The sequence below is a fragment of the Myotis myotis genome, unplaced genomic scaffold (assembly GCF_014108235.1).
Source record: "Myotis myotis isolate mMyoMyo1 unplaced genomic scaffold, mMyoMyo1.p scaffold_m19_p_12, whole genome shotgun sequence".
In the NCBI taxonomy this organism is placed as follows: domain Eukaryota; kingdom Metazoa; phylum Chordata; class Mammalia; order Chiroptera; family Vespertilionidae; genus Myotis; species Myotis myotis.
This window is the reverse complement of record NW_023416316.1, coordinates 22,887,069-22,903,263: the sequence shown is the minus strand read 5'-3', so window position 1 is coordinate 22,903,263 and position 16,195 is coordinate 22,887,069. Positions and strand designations below refer to the sequence as shown.

Here is a 16,195-nt window from a genome sequence, read left to right as displayed (position 1 = left end):
TATCTTGCAGTTTCTGTGGGTCAGGAGTCTGGGTGTGAGTTAACTGGGTTCTTTGCTCAGTGTCTTATTAGGTGGAGGTTAAAATGTCAGCTGGGACTGTGTCTCACCTGAGGCTCAGGGTCTTCTTCCAGGCTCACTGGTTGTGCAGAAATCAGTTCTTTGCAGCTATAGGACCGAGACCCTCAGCTCCGGAGTCAGCCTGCCATTCCTGGCCATGTGGTCTTTTCCAGTTTGGTGGTTTGTTTCTTCAGTGTCTCTGATGCTTCGACTCTTTTGACTTCACTTAAAGGTTTCAGCGGATTAGGTCAAGCCCACCCATGATAATCTCCCTTTTCGTGAACTCAAAGTTAACTGACTAGGAACCTTAATTACATCATCACAATTCCTAAGTCTTTGTCATATAATGTAACATAATCAAGGGAGTGACATCCTATTATATTTATAGGTCTTACTGACACCCAGAAAGAAGGGTTATACCAAACATGTACACCTGGGGCAAAAATTTTGGGAGCCAGCTCAGAATTCTGCCCCAAACAGCAGTCGCCAAACTTTGAGATCTCACAGACCACCAGTGGTCTGCAGACCACCGGTTGGCGACCGCTGCATTAGAATACAATGAAGACTAAAGATTAACTTGGTTCAAACTCACCTAGGCAAAAATTCACCAGTCTTTGGCCTAAAGGAGAATTGGGCTATGGGTCTAACTATGTTCATAAATTAAAGGAAATCCAAATAATGTATGCATTTATTCCATCAGAACTGTTTTTGGCTATTCATCTCTTATATTGGTCTGCCTTTTTTTGTTAATTTTTTCATTGATTATAGGTACTTGTATAACATATGTACTATTACATAATGCTTTATGTATCATATGCTACGCAAAGACTTTCTCCAAGTCTTCTTATTTAATTCCACTTTCCATGTTATGTTATGCTCATTAGGGTATTTCCCCCCACTGTGGCTCAGAAAAGCCAAAGTTATATGTCTAGGATTATAAAGCCAGTCAGTGGCAGAACAGAGACCAAAGGCTAGGCCTTCATCTCCAAATTATGGGGGTATTTTCCTTCTTAATTCTTCCTTATGTCATCAGAGTATAATGGCTAAACGTGGCACATCATGGCCAAGAGAACATTCAGCTACCCTCAGGAATGATTTCCAGGGCCACCTTCCTTTGGTACTTAACTGAGAAGAAATTGAACACAGTTGGTGTATCCTTTCTCTAACCCTCAATATCGTCTTTAAAAGCTGAGCAGCCCAAGTCCTTGTTAGCATATCCTACTCCCACAGGGCAGCAGGCCTCTACAAATGGACATAGTGGACAACACCTTCAGTTTTATGGAGTTTCTGATTGGTTGGTTGATTTTGGGTAAGTCCTGGGCTTATGTCTTTGCCCTCACTCTCTGATACACTATACACTACACACACACACACACACACACACACACACACACACACACACACACATTCACACTCACTCAGATGAGTCTATACCACCATTGCCTCTCCCCCGCTCTCTCAGCTTCTATCAGGTCATATAAATGAGTGCTCTGCAATTGCTCCAGACTTTACAGACTGATGGAAAACACTCGTATCATCTCAGCCTCTTCTCTCAGCTTTGTGCCCTTCCCAGCTATGACTGTTTGTGACATTCACTTTTCTCTGATCTGCAGAGATCCTGGGTAGAAACACAGTGCTCTCAACCCTGAGAGGCTGGATTTCAAGTAGTGGTGGATTCTGCCTTCTGAATCCTTGTGGAATGATCAGGAATTAATGCATTTTCATATACAGGGTATATTGGATTGTCGTTCTTAGAAAGAGACAGCTGAGGGCAATCCCTGGTACATAAGCTCCTTACACCTCATTATCCCCCCCCACCTCCACCCCCATCCCCACCCCACAGCCATAGCTGCTCCTTTCTCACTGACATCGTCAACCTTTCCACCAGCTCTTGGGTCCAGCACGGCTTCACCATCTGCTCATATGACACCAACATTATGGCTTCCCCCCATGCATCCCCCCTAAAGGGGGCTGGAGAAGGCAACAGAGATGGCAAGTGTGCCAGCTGGCACCAGTGGTGTAAACCTAGACAGTGATGAACCGTGGCCCAGACAGAGAGGAAGAAGAGAGGATGCTGATAGCTAATTGTGCAGTGTCATCAGTGCGGCAAGGCAGACAGGCCTCTCTGTGCCTGGAAGTGGAAGCAATGTGGTGTTTCTGTCCCTGCAGTAAATGTATAAGCTTTTTTTTTTAAATATATGGCACGAGAGAATATTCCATGGAAAAGAAATCGAGAACTGAATTGTTCTATTTTTGCATCTGTGTATCTCTAACTGACATCACTGGGGACTCTCTGGGCAGTTTGAGATTGCTTGAAAATGACAGGGAGGGGTTCATGGCTACTCATTGGGGAGCAAAGGGCAAGGGTACTCATGCCAATGGGTCTGTTCTGTCCCATAGGCTGCCCAAGTTCCCACCTACCTCTACTACCCTGAGTCTCCAAGCTTTCCTGTTCTTTACGTCATGCCCTGCAATTAATTGGTTCATTCACTCATTCGTTCAATGCTCTCTGGATGCTGCTTTCAGGATTAAATTAGTCAGGCAGCTATCCAAAATTTCAAATTTAGACATATGACCATTATTGTTGATTTCAATATATTTGATGTTAAGACAATTCTATGTCCTAAAAGTTTCTATTAAGTCCGTTTACAATTTACACCATATGTATGTGTATGTGTATATGTATGTTTTTGCTTTTGTTTACCTCATTTTTATCTTTCCCGTTTTCCAGTGAAAGTAGTAGCCTTCCTTCCTTCCTTCCTTCCTTCCTTCCTTCCTTCTTTCGCCATTCATTCATGATTTCCCTGCCTCTAATATTTTATAATAAGGTAAGTCTACCTCTCACAGTTTATGGAACTTCTCATGAACAGATCTCACTCACATCTACATCTTGCCAATTCTTCTGCCACTGCCCTTTGACTTTTCACCTCTGTCCTGAATGGAAACATTGCCTTGGCTCCCACGTACCCTCTGAGAGGGTGGCCACAGAGGCTGGGTCCCCTGCTCGCCTCGCTGTGCTGTGCCTCCCAGATGGGAGCTGTGCGTTATTTGCTGGAAGGTTTAGATAACAGATGTTACAAGGCAGACAGGCGAGCACACACTCGCAGAGCCCGGAGCATGCCGAGCCAGGCACGCACACGCGCGCCAATACCAATACCAGGAAAGCTGCGGGGTGATGGAGGGACTGTGCTCTGAGGGGCGAGCGCTGCTGCGAAGCCCTGCTAATGCCTCTGTGTGGCCATGCTGTATTTTCAGCTTGTCATCATGGCCGGGACAGTGCTGCTTGCCTACTACTTCGAATGCACTGACACTTTTCAGGTGCACATCCAAGGATTCTTCTGCCAGGACGGAGACTTAATGAAGCCTTACCCGGGGACAGAGGAAGAAAGCTTCATCACCCCTCTGGTGCTCTATTGTGTGCTGGCTGCCACCCCGACTGCTATTGTAAGTACAGAAATAGACTCCCTGCTTTGTCGTCAGATGCTAAACCACATTTCTGTCTGCCTTCTCTCCTCTTTCCTCCCTTCCTGGGCATTCAGCAGCAGCCTTATCAGGGGTGTCCTGTTTCAGCCAAAACAGAGTCAGTGGGACTCTGCAATAAAAGCTCATTGAAATAGGTCTTGTCTTTTATAAGTGGCTTTTGCTTTCTGGTATCTGAATTTAAATATGTGTGTGTGTGTGTGTGTGTGTGTGTGTGTGTGTGAGAGATAACTCAACAGGCATGGTCGGCTAATGTGTGAAGGACAGCTACTGTGCTCTTTAAAAAATATACGGTGAGTGGTGTGTATTAAGAAGAGGTCTTGAATGCAAATGCTGGGGTTGATCTAAAGCCTCTGGATCAGAGTGGAGTAGAATCCCCGGGGCCTGTGTCTCCTGATGTTTTGATTGAACTTCCAGAGATGAGAGCAATCGCTTGACCTGATATTTGCTCTGATTCATTCTTGATGCTCTGGTTCTGTTCACGTTACATCACATTCAATTAAGTTGTAACTTTACCTTCATTTATTTCATTCCTTTCTCTCATGAGGCCAAAACAAAGGCCAGACAATCCTTTAGGGAGACTGTTTCAAAGCATAAAGCTCACATATCTGGATTATCTGGTAAAGTGATTTAACACTTAGACATTTTAATTTTAAAAATGACTTGGCAAGGGTTTTAAAAGAAACATTTCTGTGCCAAAACATGCTACAAAGTCAGATTGTCTGGGATGTAATCTCAGTGATCATTTCCCCATTTTCTTCCAATAAATGCTTTCCTAACTCTGCCTCCTCCCCAAGCTGCCTTCTCCTTCTCCCTTCTTTTTTGGACAGTAATATAAATGCTTGCTGGTGCACTGAGGAATATACTGATTGCTCAGGCATTCAGATCCAGTATTGTTTCCTATGCATATTTTTGCTTGCTTTAAGATGAGAAAAGGAATAAACTTTTGAAAGGTAATGTAGACATAAGGAATCATAATGCTTTATTATTTTAATCATTTTGATAAGACTGCTGTAGGGATGAGTGAGGGTCAGCACTGATTAAACATGATGTGTCAGAGTGATTAATACAACCAGTTTTGCAATCCGACACCTAGATCCAAATGCTGGCTGTGTGACTTTGGGCAAGTCACTCTTTGCCTGCCCCCGCCCCCATAAAAAATGGGGGTAATGTGACAACTCTTTCATAGAGTTGTCTCAAGACTTAAATCAGATGATACATAAACATGACTTAGCTCGGTGTCTGGCATGTATGTACTAAGTGGTTAGAAGCAAGGGAGAAAGAACCTGTCTGGAAACCCAACCACAAAGCACCCTCCATAGTCACAACAATCTCACTTAGGATTGTCGATGCAAGCATATAGAAAAGGACTGGGAGATTCGCCTACCTAAAAATAAACATTTCTATCAGAAGAAAAAGTATATAAAACCTGCAAAAAAGTTTGCAGCATGTAAGACTCAAATGTAAATATCCTTCATACTTAAAAAGATGAACTTCCCAAAGTAAAAATGGGAGAGGACAAGAATAGACAAGTAGCAAAACCATGAGTTGGCTGTGTGCATATAAACAATTCTAAACTCACCGATTATTAAAGAAACGTAATATTTAAAAATACAGCACTTTTCCCATAGAAAATTGACAAATGTTTTAAAGAGACATAGCCCGTGTTGTTGAAGGTGCGGATGCTTTTATTCAGTTCTAGTCAGAGTGTAAAGTGATCTTTTCTTCCTGAAGAGCAGCTTGTCAGAGATGTACTAAGAGTTTTATAAACTTCAGAACCAATCATTAATTCCATTTTCTGAATTTATGTTATGGAAATAATCAGAGTTTTAAAGAAATACAAAGATTTGTCTAAAGGGATTTTCATCTCAGCAGTAGTTTAATAGTTAAAAAAAAACTTGGAACTAGCTAAATACACAATATTATAGGATTGTGTAAATATAGTATGGGTCAGCCATGTTTTTGAAACACCTTTCATAGCAATGAAACCTGCTTGTGATTTATTGTTAAGATTTTTTAAAGGCTAAAAATTGAATATAGAAGGGAAACCTTTTTCCCTTCTCCAAGATAATCTAAACTTCTCTTAATTTTCTGGCTTTGTTTCCCTAGAAAAAGAAAGAGAATAGAATAAATGTTTAAACATGTCTAAAATGCTCTATGTTACTAGGCAAAAGTAAGCCCTGATTGGTGAATCCCTCTGGACTCAGAGAACTATAATTAGCCAAGGAGGTACCATGCTTTGACGTTCGAGGGCAGAGACGCCAGAAACTGGCATGTCCATTTGGGGGCATGTCCATGAAAGCTATGCCTGTATCAGCTCCTACAGGACATGAGGCTTTTTAGCCTGGTGGGTCCTGCATCCTCTTATATACCTGTGGCCCCCTTACACCTGAGCTGTAATGCTCTGCTGGACCACGGCAAGGACACGTGCTGAAGAGGAGCATGTGATGCTGCCCCGTGGGCAAGCTATGATTCCTCCCAAGGGGACCAAGGCCACGTGTAGGATGTGGTTGTCTATGGGTCTTAATATTTAATAGACCCTAAGAAGATACCTTGTGCGTGTTGCAAGTATAATCCCAAATGTGTACTTATATATAAAAACACTAGTAAGAAATAAACTAAAATTTACAATGATTATCTCTGAGTATTAATGGTACAGCTCATTTTTAAAAATCTCTTTAGTATTTTTATGTATTTCTTTCCACTTCTGCATGAATGCATATTATTTTCAAATCAAAAAATATATTTTAAAACAAATGGTATACTCCAGTTCTTCTGGCAATAATTATGAAATGACCACTCTTTTATAAGACTTGAAAATGGCAATTCTAAAAAGCATAGCCACACCTGGTCAAAAAACAAATATAGAAAAATAGAACTAGGTCCCAGCTAGTTCTATGTATGACTGGGCGGAGATTGGCTCCACTTTTATTTTCTTCCTGAATAAGGGGCTTTGCTAGGAACCAGGGCTGATTATAGCTGATGCGTTCGTGGCAGAGAGCCATGTGGCCTTTGAACCCAGCTGATGGTGCTTGATCTTCCCCCCAAGGTCAAAACAAAGCACAAAGTAAGCAAGCAGCATCAGGTCAAAACACAGAACTCTCCAGACACTCAGAGACATTGCCTGGGAGCAAGGAGCTATGTTCATTTCTTCTGCCCCATCCTAGGAGTAGGGATGGCTCATCCAAAAGCAGCCTTTATTGGGCCACGGGGACACAGATCCCAAGAGCCAACTCAGCACAGGCCCTGTTTCTGAGTGTGCACCCTTCATTCTTCACCTTGCAGAGTGGTCCAACTCAGGTTTGATCTGACAGGTGAGGCAGGGATCCCCAGCATGGCTTTGCCTCCAGTGACTGTGTGACCTCTGGTAAGTCATGTTCCCTCTAGGTCAATGGTTCTCAGCCTTGGCTGCACATTAGAATCACCTGGGAATCTTTTTAAAATCCTGATTTCTGGCCCTAACCAGTTTGGCTCAGTGGCTAGAGCGTCAGCCTGCAGACTGAAAGGTCCCAGGTTCAATTCCGGCCAAGGGCATGTACCTTGGTTGCGGGCACATCCCCAGTAGGGGATGTGCAAGAGGCAGCTGATCGATGTTTGTAACTCTCTATCCCTCTCCCTTCCTTTCTGTAAAAAATCAATAAAATATATATTTTTTAAAAATCCTGATTTCTGGACCTCATCCTCCGGAAATTCTGTTTCTTTGTTATGGGGTGGGGCCACAACATTAGTAACAAAGAAACAGAATTTCCAGAGGATGAGGCCCAGAAATCAGGATTTTAAAAAGATTCCCAGGTGATTCTAATGTGCAGCCAAGGTTGAGAACCACTGCTCTATGGGTTCACTGTCTCGTCTGTAAATAAGAGGAGGGTTGGGCTAAATGGTCTCCAAGAGCTCTCCAGTTCTAATATTTCATGAGAGCTAGGAAAAGAGCTTTCTGATCGATAGGCTCCAAATGTCAGATTCTCGAGCCCCAGGTCTAAACTTTCTTTCTGGAGTTTAATTTTACAATCCTGTACCTGGTCAGGTGTTTCATAGAACTGTAGCTTTTTGGTTATGTTCTCTTTATTTTTTTTTTATTCCTCCTTAAACGTATATCCTATTTTCCCTGGAGTCAAAAGCAGGCAGGGGTCCTCTGGGGTAACGCATTCGTGTGGCACTAATGGCAATGTTCAAAAAAGTAGCTCGAACTAGACCAGCCCTTGGTTTTCTCTGCATTCTCAAGCACATTCCCCAGAGGAACACCTAGCACCCTACACTGCACTGTGTCTCTGTGGACGCACATCCACAGCCCCATTTAAACTGCCGGGACGCACAAGAAAGACACAGGAAAACAACAACGTGTTTGACCTGTCACTTCCTATTTCTCCTTTGTGCTTTGTCAAAAAAGATCAGCGTCGTGTTGAGGCAAGATCACGTGGGAGAAACTGCACAGGGACAGGCCCTGCTGACCCAGACCTTCAGAAACAAACAGTTAGAGCTTGGAGGATTTATTGTGTCCAGAACCCTTCAGCTAAAAGTGGTGGCCCACGCTTCCCAGAAATCTACAGGGCGCACTCGGACCAGCTTGGAAACCCTGGCTGACTACTGCCTCGGGCCTCCTCAATAAACTCAGCCACTCGTAGTCCAAGGCAGAGAGCCGTTTAGATAAGAGGATTTAACTGGGCAGAGAATCTGATTTACCCTTATTTGATCTCCGCTCCAGTGCCACAGGGCATGAGAAAATGGCTATTAAACCTTTTTCCTGGCCTCACAACAAACTAACAGGGGAGTATTTAGCATTGAAGCTGCAGAGCATTTGACACCCAGCGGAGAGAACTGGGACAGCCCGCCATTTGCATGCAGTGTGCACGCACGCACAAGCTCCGCTAGAATTTCCCAGGGAAGGAAGGGACAAGCACAGTTTGGTAGAAAGGCTCAATGTGGAGGAAGTTATGAACCTTCACTTAGGGGGTGTCGGGGCTGTAAGCTCTCACAGTGAATATAAAAGCCCCAAGCACACTGTGGATCACAGAGTGGGCTCAGTAAATGCAAGTCTGTGTGCGGGCTGCTGCGCGCACAGCTGCTGAAGCAAGGGGCCATTGTAGGACCTTGTCCTGCCTCCTCATCCGCCCCTTCCAGGCTCTGAGCATCTCATCTGTTGAAAGCCCTTTTAAGGCCTCATAATTCACATCTTTTTTCCTTTTGTACGTTACCACAGGACTTTTTTGTGTGGTTTTTTTGTGTTTTTGTTTTGTTATTGTTGTTGTTTTTTCCCATAAGCATACTTTCTTTGTTGCTAATATACAATTTTTCAATTTTTTCTGGGAAAGATTTACGTGAATTTTTAACCCATAGACACAGACAATAGGGTGGTGAAGGCCTGGGGTGGTGGATGGGGCCGGCTAGAAGGGGCTTATGGGGGCAAAAAGAGGACATGTATAATACTTTTAACAATAAAGATTTAATTTTAAAAACGATGTAAAGAAACAAATTCATTTCCCCGTGTTCAGTCCGTGAGTGCTCTCAATTCCTTTACAGATTGTTTTCTGCCCTGACATTGTTCCACAGGGAGATTTGCTTGCCACCTTCGAGATAGCTCTTCTAATGGTCAGTGACTAGTGACCGTTTTAAGGAGCTTTGATCATGCATGTCTTCAAAAGACTATTGTTTGCCGAAAAGACATGCGGATCAATTTCCTTGGTGATCATCACGCATTTTACTTTTTATTGAGAGCAGTATTTTAACTAACTCATTTTAAATTCCCATTTCTCTTGTATCCACTGTCCAGAAAAAAAGGCATAAGAGACGACTGTGCTTTAGAAATGTAGGGTATCACTTTGGAGCTACATTTTCTAACCAGTGTGAATTTAAGACAGCCTTCTGAATGGGTAGATGCAGCCCCTGGATTAAGACCAGCAGGGAGGCTGCAATCGATGAAACACTTATTATCTCAGTTGCTGAACGATTTTCAAAATGCCATCCATCATCCCAGTGACCTTGATTCTAGCGCAAGCCTTGAGCTTTGAAAAACATAAGAAGTGCCTCGAGCTGACTTTCTTTATTTACACTTAGGTGTGATGAAGCAGAAGTCAAGAGCTCTTAAAACAACCAAAACTGAGCAGTGAGAGGACCAGCCCCTCTCTGCAGACCTGGTTGGCCAGTGACACCCAGCAGGAAAGATTTAAGCAGAGTATGAAGACATTGGCAGGCAGGACTGGAGCATAGTCTACATGTATAAAAATCTCCTAGGCCCTGACCGGTTTGGCTCAGTGGATAGAGCGAAGGCCTGTGGACTCAAGGGTCCCAGGTTCAATTCCGGTCAAGGGCATGTACCTTGGTTGGGGGCACATCCCCAGTAGGGGGTGTGCAGGAGGCAGCTGATGGATGTTTCTCTCTCATCGATGTTTCTAATTCTCTATCCCTCTCCCTTCCTCTCTGTAAAAAATCAATAAAATATATATTTTTGTAAAAAGCTACCCATTAAAAAAAAAATCTCCTGTGTCACTTTTAAATAAAACCTACAGCAAAAACCATGTCTGTTCGTCTTGGAAATGCTCATGCCTATGGAAGCTTCTCAGAAAGCACATTGGAAGCTTCTAAAAATCCCTGGGACTGCCCTAGCCGGTTTGGCTCCGAGGATAGATATAAGCCCAGGCGCTAAAGGGTCCCGGGTTCAATTCCGGTCAAGGGCACGTACCTCGGTTGCACCCTGGCCCTGGTCGGGGTGTGTGGGTGTGGCAACCAACCGATGTGTCTCTCTCAAAACAATGTTTCTCTTTCTGTCTCTCTCCCTCCCTTCCACTCTCTCTTAAAATCAATGGAAAAATACACTCAGATGAGGATTAACAAAAAAATTTATAAATAAAAATTTCCAGGACTGAAAGCTCTGAAGCCACTTAGACATTAATATTGGGACATGTGGAAAGAACCCTCTCCTCTTCTTCAGAGCAAAACTCAGAGAGGGGACTGCCAGCCTCTGCTGTCCTTCAGGAACCCAGTGGATCAGGACATCAGGAGTGTGAGGCTGCGTCTACTTTGCTTCAAGGGAAGAGAAACATTATCACTAACATATTCTAGGCATTAGGTCAGTAACTGGATATATAAGTTCCACGCTGGGCCTGGAGAGCTTAACCGACAGGGCTGAGATTGAAGCCCGCGATGTGATTTCAGTTTCCCTTAATCAGCCTCTCTTGTCAGCTCCTATCATAAAGCAAAGATGTTGGAGCTGCAAAGGAACCTTCATGGTCTTCTAGTCCAACAGATGAGAGCCTGACAGAATGACAGATCAGAAACTGAGGCGCAGAGAGGTTCCAGGTCAAACACCTGGTTGGAGCAATGCAGAGCTGGAGCCACACCATGGCTCCTGGCTGCAGGACCAAGGCCAATGATTTTTTAAAAATCAATTCCAACAGGCATACTTACCTAGATAGACCAGGAAGCAAAGGCAACAATCATGCTTTGAGCACTTATAGATGTTTTGACATATTTTTTAATACTCTCAACAATTTTCTACAACAGTTATTACCCTCATGTTCAATATCATGAACAAAGGGGGGAAAGTGAGGCTTAAAAAGATTCAATTACTTCCCCAAAGTCACACATCAAGAAGGAAGAGAGCCGTAATTTCAACTTCACAGCCCGCAGTCAAAAAACAGCACTGACTTTGACCTTGCCAATTATCAGAGCTACACCTAGCATGTATGTGCACCTAAAACATATATTCCAGTAATTCTAAATGCCCTTTTTAATGACAACTACATACAACATGGAGTGAATCCCTGTTACAATATAGAATTATAATACATCTTACAGTGTGTATTCTTTTCTGTAGACTGTTTATAATTTGAAATCTAAAAACTGTTCCTTAAATATTTTGCATTTATATCACTTATTAATCACTCACCAGATCTCCTATAAAACATTGTGAAGAAGTGAAGTCTAAAAGATAGCACACCAAACTGATATACTACATTCTAGGGTTATTTATTTATTTGCCATTTGGGTTTCCATATTTTAAAGACAACTTTATCAAGATAGAATCGTTACCTCATTACTTTAAAGAATATTTACTGTTATCTAAATGTCTTTTGTCCCTAGGGATTATTGCAGGTATAGCTGGGGGGTGAGAAATGCACTAATGGAATCCATTTGCAGTTCATTCATTGCCAGATCTAGAGTTTGGCCTTGATGATTTCTCACCAGAGGGTGTTCTCATTTGCCATGAGTGATACGATGTTTGTCAGCTAACAATGAGAAAGGCCATAATAGGGCAGCCAGAATGGAACACATGGTGCATCCCACATGCCCCAGCTGCTCTCTGAACAGAGTGGTAGATAGAGGCAGAGTGTGTGTGGCAACGATACAGATGGAGGAACCCAGCCATTGCCAAAATCAGAGTCATAAATCTGACACAATGTGCTAAATGGCATCCAACGTGGGCTGGAGGCCTGGCAGGAAAGGAGACCCCTTCCCCTGATCAGGAAGAATCCTCCCTCTCCCTTTCTCCAAGCAGAATCAGGCCCTAGATGAGACTATGGGATCCAGTGGATGGAGAAATAGCACCCTATGTGTGGTCAGGAAAATGAACATCCATGAAGCCCACTCACTGGGACCAAGAGCTAGATTGTTTCCTATCAGCCTTAACTAAACACTAGGAAGAGCTTCCTAACAAAGTGTAAGATGACCCCCCTTCCTCCCTCCCTTCCTTTCTTCCTTTCTTTTGTAAACATTCATTATCACTTAATATATTCTAGGCATTAGGTCAATAACTAAATATATAGATTAGTATAGATATCCTTGCTCTGATTTTTTTTTTATGCTTCATACCTCAATTGTGGTTTGAATATTGTTGGCTATTGGTAATATTTTTTTGTGTGCTGCTAATCACTTTGACATGAGAGTCTTGAGACATTTCACTTATGGATTTATTTGAACCCCATATCCTTTTGCCTAAGTTCTATTTGGTCTACTATACCTTGAAGTGATTTTGTTTCAGGTTTTTTTTAATGTACTTTAAATATATATATTTATTGATTGATTTCAGAGAGGGAGAGAGAGATAGAAATATCAATGGTGAGAGAATTATTGATTGGCTGCCTCATGCACACCCTCCACTGGGGATCGAGCCCGCAACCCAGGCATGTGCCCTTGACTGGAATAGAATCCTGGACCCTTCAGTCCGCAGGCTGATGCTCTATCCACTGAGCCAAACTGGCCAGGGCTGTACATGTACTTTTTAACAAGAATAGGTTGTGTATAGATTTTCTCACATATCTTCTTGCCTTTTTTTTTAATCCTCACTTGAGGATACTTTTTCCATTGCTTTCAGAGAGATGAAGGGAGGGAGGGGGGACGGGAGGGAGGGAGGGAGGGAAAAATAGAGAGAAACATCCATGGGAGACAACCACTGGTTGCCTCCCACACACACCCTGACCAGGGGTGGGGAGCGAACCACAAGCTAGATACATGCCATTGACTGGAAATTGAACCCATGACCCTTCAGTGCTCAGGCCAACGCTCTAACCACTGGACACACCAGCCAGAGCCATTTTCTTGCTTTTTTGCCCTCTTGCACGAGTAGTAGAAAGCTTCAATGAATGTAGAACTTCTAGAATTTGCAGAGCTCTTTCCTATACAGTAAGAATGTTTTCATCTGAAATGGCTGTGGCAAGCAATGCTTTTGTTCTTTTAGTTTGTTTGTGTCACTCCCCTAACCTCCACAGATGTGTCTCCAATGTTAGGACGATTCCCTCTCCAAAACTGGTGAATGAAAAATGAATCTATAAGTAAATCTTGTTTGAAAAAGATCACTTACTATGTGTTCCTTAGTCCTTGGTTTCTATTTATTCTTAAGCAATACACCACTAATTGCATGTTGTCTAGTCCATATTAGGAATTTCCTGCAGTGTTCATCTTCAGAGAAATTAAGGTCAGAGGGTTCTATCCATAAGAAGAACCTCTAAAAATTCAATGTTTTATTTGTTCAACAAATATTAAGTCTACTATATACTGGTCCTGTTCTAGGTACCATACAGGGAAGGCAAAAGTTCTTCCCATAAGGACATCATAGTCCAATGAAGAGGGGCATACAAACAGTAATTGTAGCTAATTGGCTAGATGTCAGGATAGAGATCTATATGATGTATTGTGGGAGCAATGACAAGACAGGGTCTCCCTTTTCCCGAGGGGGCCTGACAAGGCTTTGAAAAGAGCAGTGACATTTCCAGTGAGTCTGGAAAGATAAATAATAGAAATCACTTTTCTTTTTTTTATAATCTTCCTCATTAAACCTATATTCCAAAAGACCTTCATTACTCTGACATGCTTAATTCATTCAACATTGATTAATTACCATGTACCTTCCACTGGGTTAGGCCCCTGGGGTGCAAAAGAGAATAAGAGAGGCATGACTTCCCGTAACAGAGAATAACAATAATAATATGTAATTATTTGCGATAAGACCTAGAAAGGAGAAACACGAGGTAAGAGATTCATGTACAACAAGAATGCCTGAGCTAGTCTGTGGAATAAAACTCCCTCAAGGAAATACTATCCCCTGTATCCGAGCATCCATGAATTTACCCCCATCTGTTCACTAAGATAAAGAAGAGCAATGCAGTTCCATCATGAACAGTCGGGACAAACAAAGCCCCATGGCATCTTATTTTGGCAGCAATCGGTCTTAGGGGCAAAGAGGGAGGACTGGGTTCTTGAAGCCATTCAGGTATTTTTACATGACAGAGCTCAGTAACTCGTTGTTAATTCCCAGGGGTGTTAGGCCCAGAATATTCCAGCACTGGCCAAGGTGATCCATGCTGGCCCATCGTTTGCCTGTCTGACCCTGACTTCTGTCTATTCCAATTGACTTCCCACCCATTCTGACTGCCTACAGTTCTATTTCTGCTATTACTAGTCTTCCTTGTACTTTAGTGTCATATGGGTTTTTCAGTGATTAAGGCATATTGCATTTAACTTGTTTTGTTTTCTATGTTCTCATTGTTAAACACAAATTCAACAAATATTTTTACTGAGTCACTAGTGAGTAAGAGTGTAGTGGTTAAGAGGAAGAACGCTGGAGCCTGGAGCCAGGCTCTCCTGGTTTCAAAGTTAGGGTTTGTGACTTACTAGCTATGATGACCGTGGACAAATTATTTAACCCCCATATAGCTCAGGGATCTTAGCTGCACAACCAGGTGACAGTGTCTATTTAGAGGCCACATCCTAGAGCTGCTTCAGACACAGTCTGCCTGTGTGTGGCCAAGTCCCCGAGACTTTCAATTTCCTCACTTGTAAAAGGAAAGGGCAAACATCTATAAATGATTCCAATTTTAAAATTCTATAGTTTAATTTCCATCACCCATGTGCCATTCGCGATATTGTTATTTGTATTCATCTAAACAGATATTAATGACGGGGGAATGTAAGGCGTGGGAATTCTTAAACATTGGTAGAGTTTATCTGAGACCACAGGATATACAAAGCGAAGAAGAGCATCTGTCCGATCACATTCCCCTGGGGCTGTAGTTGGCAAACTGCGGCTCTCAAGCCACATGCGGCTCTTTGGCCCCTTGAGTGTGGCTCTTTCACAAAATACCATGTGCCGGCGCGCGTACAGTGCGATTGAAACTTTGTGGCCCATGCGCAGAAGTCGGTTTTCGGCCTGGTCGAGTCTGTTTTGAAGAAGTACTGTTGATATTTGGCTCTGTTGACTAATGAGTATGCCAACCACTGCCCTGAGGCAATGTTGAAATAAAGGATTAGGAAAATAAAAGTGGCATATGAGGTGGTGGGAAGTGTGGACTTCGGCACTCAGCTGTTCTGGGTACCTCACGTGCCAGTGTGTGCTCTAGATAGTCAGTTACTTATTCTTGCTGAACTTTCGTTCTTCACTAGTACAGCAAGAGTAATAATACCTGCACTGGGGATCTTATGAACATGAAAAATGCTATGATAATGTGCCTGACACCTAGTTTTGTGTATGTATGTGTGTGTGTGTGTGTGTGTGTATGTGTATATATATATATATATATATATATATATATATATCTTTATATATATCCTATATAATAAATGCAAATTGACTGAACAGCGAAACGAATAGTGGAACAATCAGTTGCTATGTCATGCACTGACCAGGGGGCAGGCGCTCAATGCAGGAGCTGCCCACAGCCCACAGACCCCAGGCCAGCCAAGGCAGGTGCCAGCAGGGACCCCCCAATCACCGCGCTGGTTGCCCTGGAGAGGGAGGCAACCGATGGTGGCAGCGGGGGTGGGGCGGGCGAGTGGGTGGTGCCAGGCCAGCCAAGGCAGGTGCCAGCGGGGTCTCCTGATTGCCCTGCCAGTTGCCCCACAGATCGGCCCTGATCGCCGGCCAGGCCTATATAATAAAACCCTAATATGCAAATCGACTAAACTGCGGAACGACCAGTGGAACGACTGGCCACTATGACATGCACTGACCACCAGGGGGTAGACACTCAACACAGGAGTGGCCCCCTGGTGGTCAGTGTGCTCCCACAGGGGGAGTGCCGCTTAGCCAGAAGCCAGGCTCACGGCTGGCGAGCACAGTGGCTGTGGCAGGAGCCTCTACCACCTCCATGGTGGTGCTAAGGAGCAGTGAGCCTGGCTTCTGGTTCACAGATCCCCAGGAGGATCGAGCCTAACCCAGCAGGTGCCTATC

At 43.4% G+C, this 16,195-nt stretch overlaps 1 protein-coding gene across 2 annotated transcripts in view; it reads left to right on the top strand.

The window, feature by feature from the left end:
- PLPPR1 (phospholipid phosphatase related 1) overlaps nucleotides 1-16,195 on the top strand; it is a 191,939-nt gene that overhangs the window by 151,615 nt on the left and 24,129 nt on the right. For both annotated transcript variants that reach the window (XM_036330185.1, XM_036330184.1), the window contains exon 3: nucleotides 3,313-3,501. In XM_036330185.1, coding sequence (XP_036186078.1) covers nucleotides 3,313-3,501 — 189 coding nt within the window. The remainder of the gene's footprint in view (nucleotides 1-3,312; nucleotides 3,502-16,195) is intronic.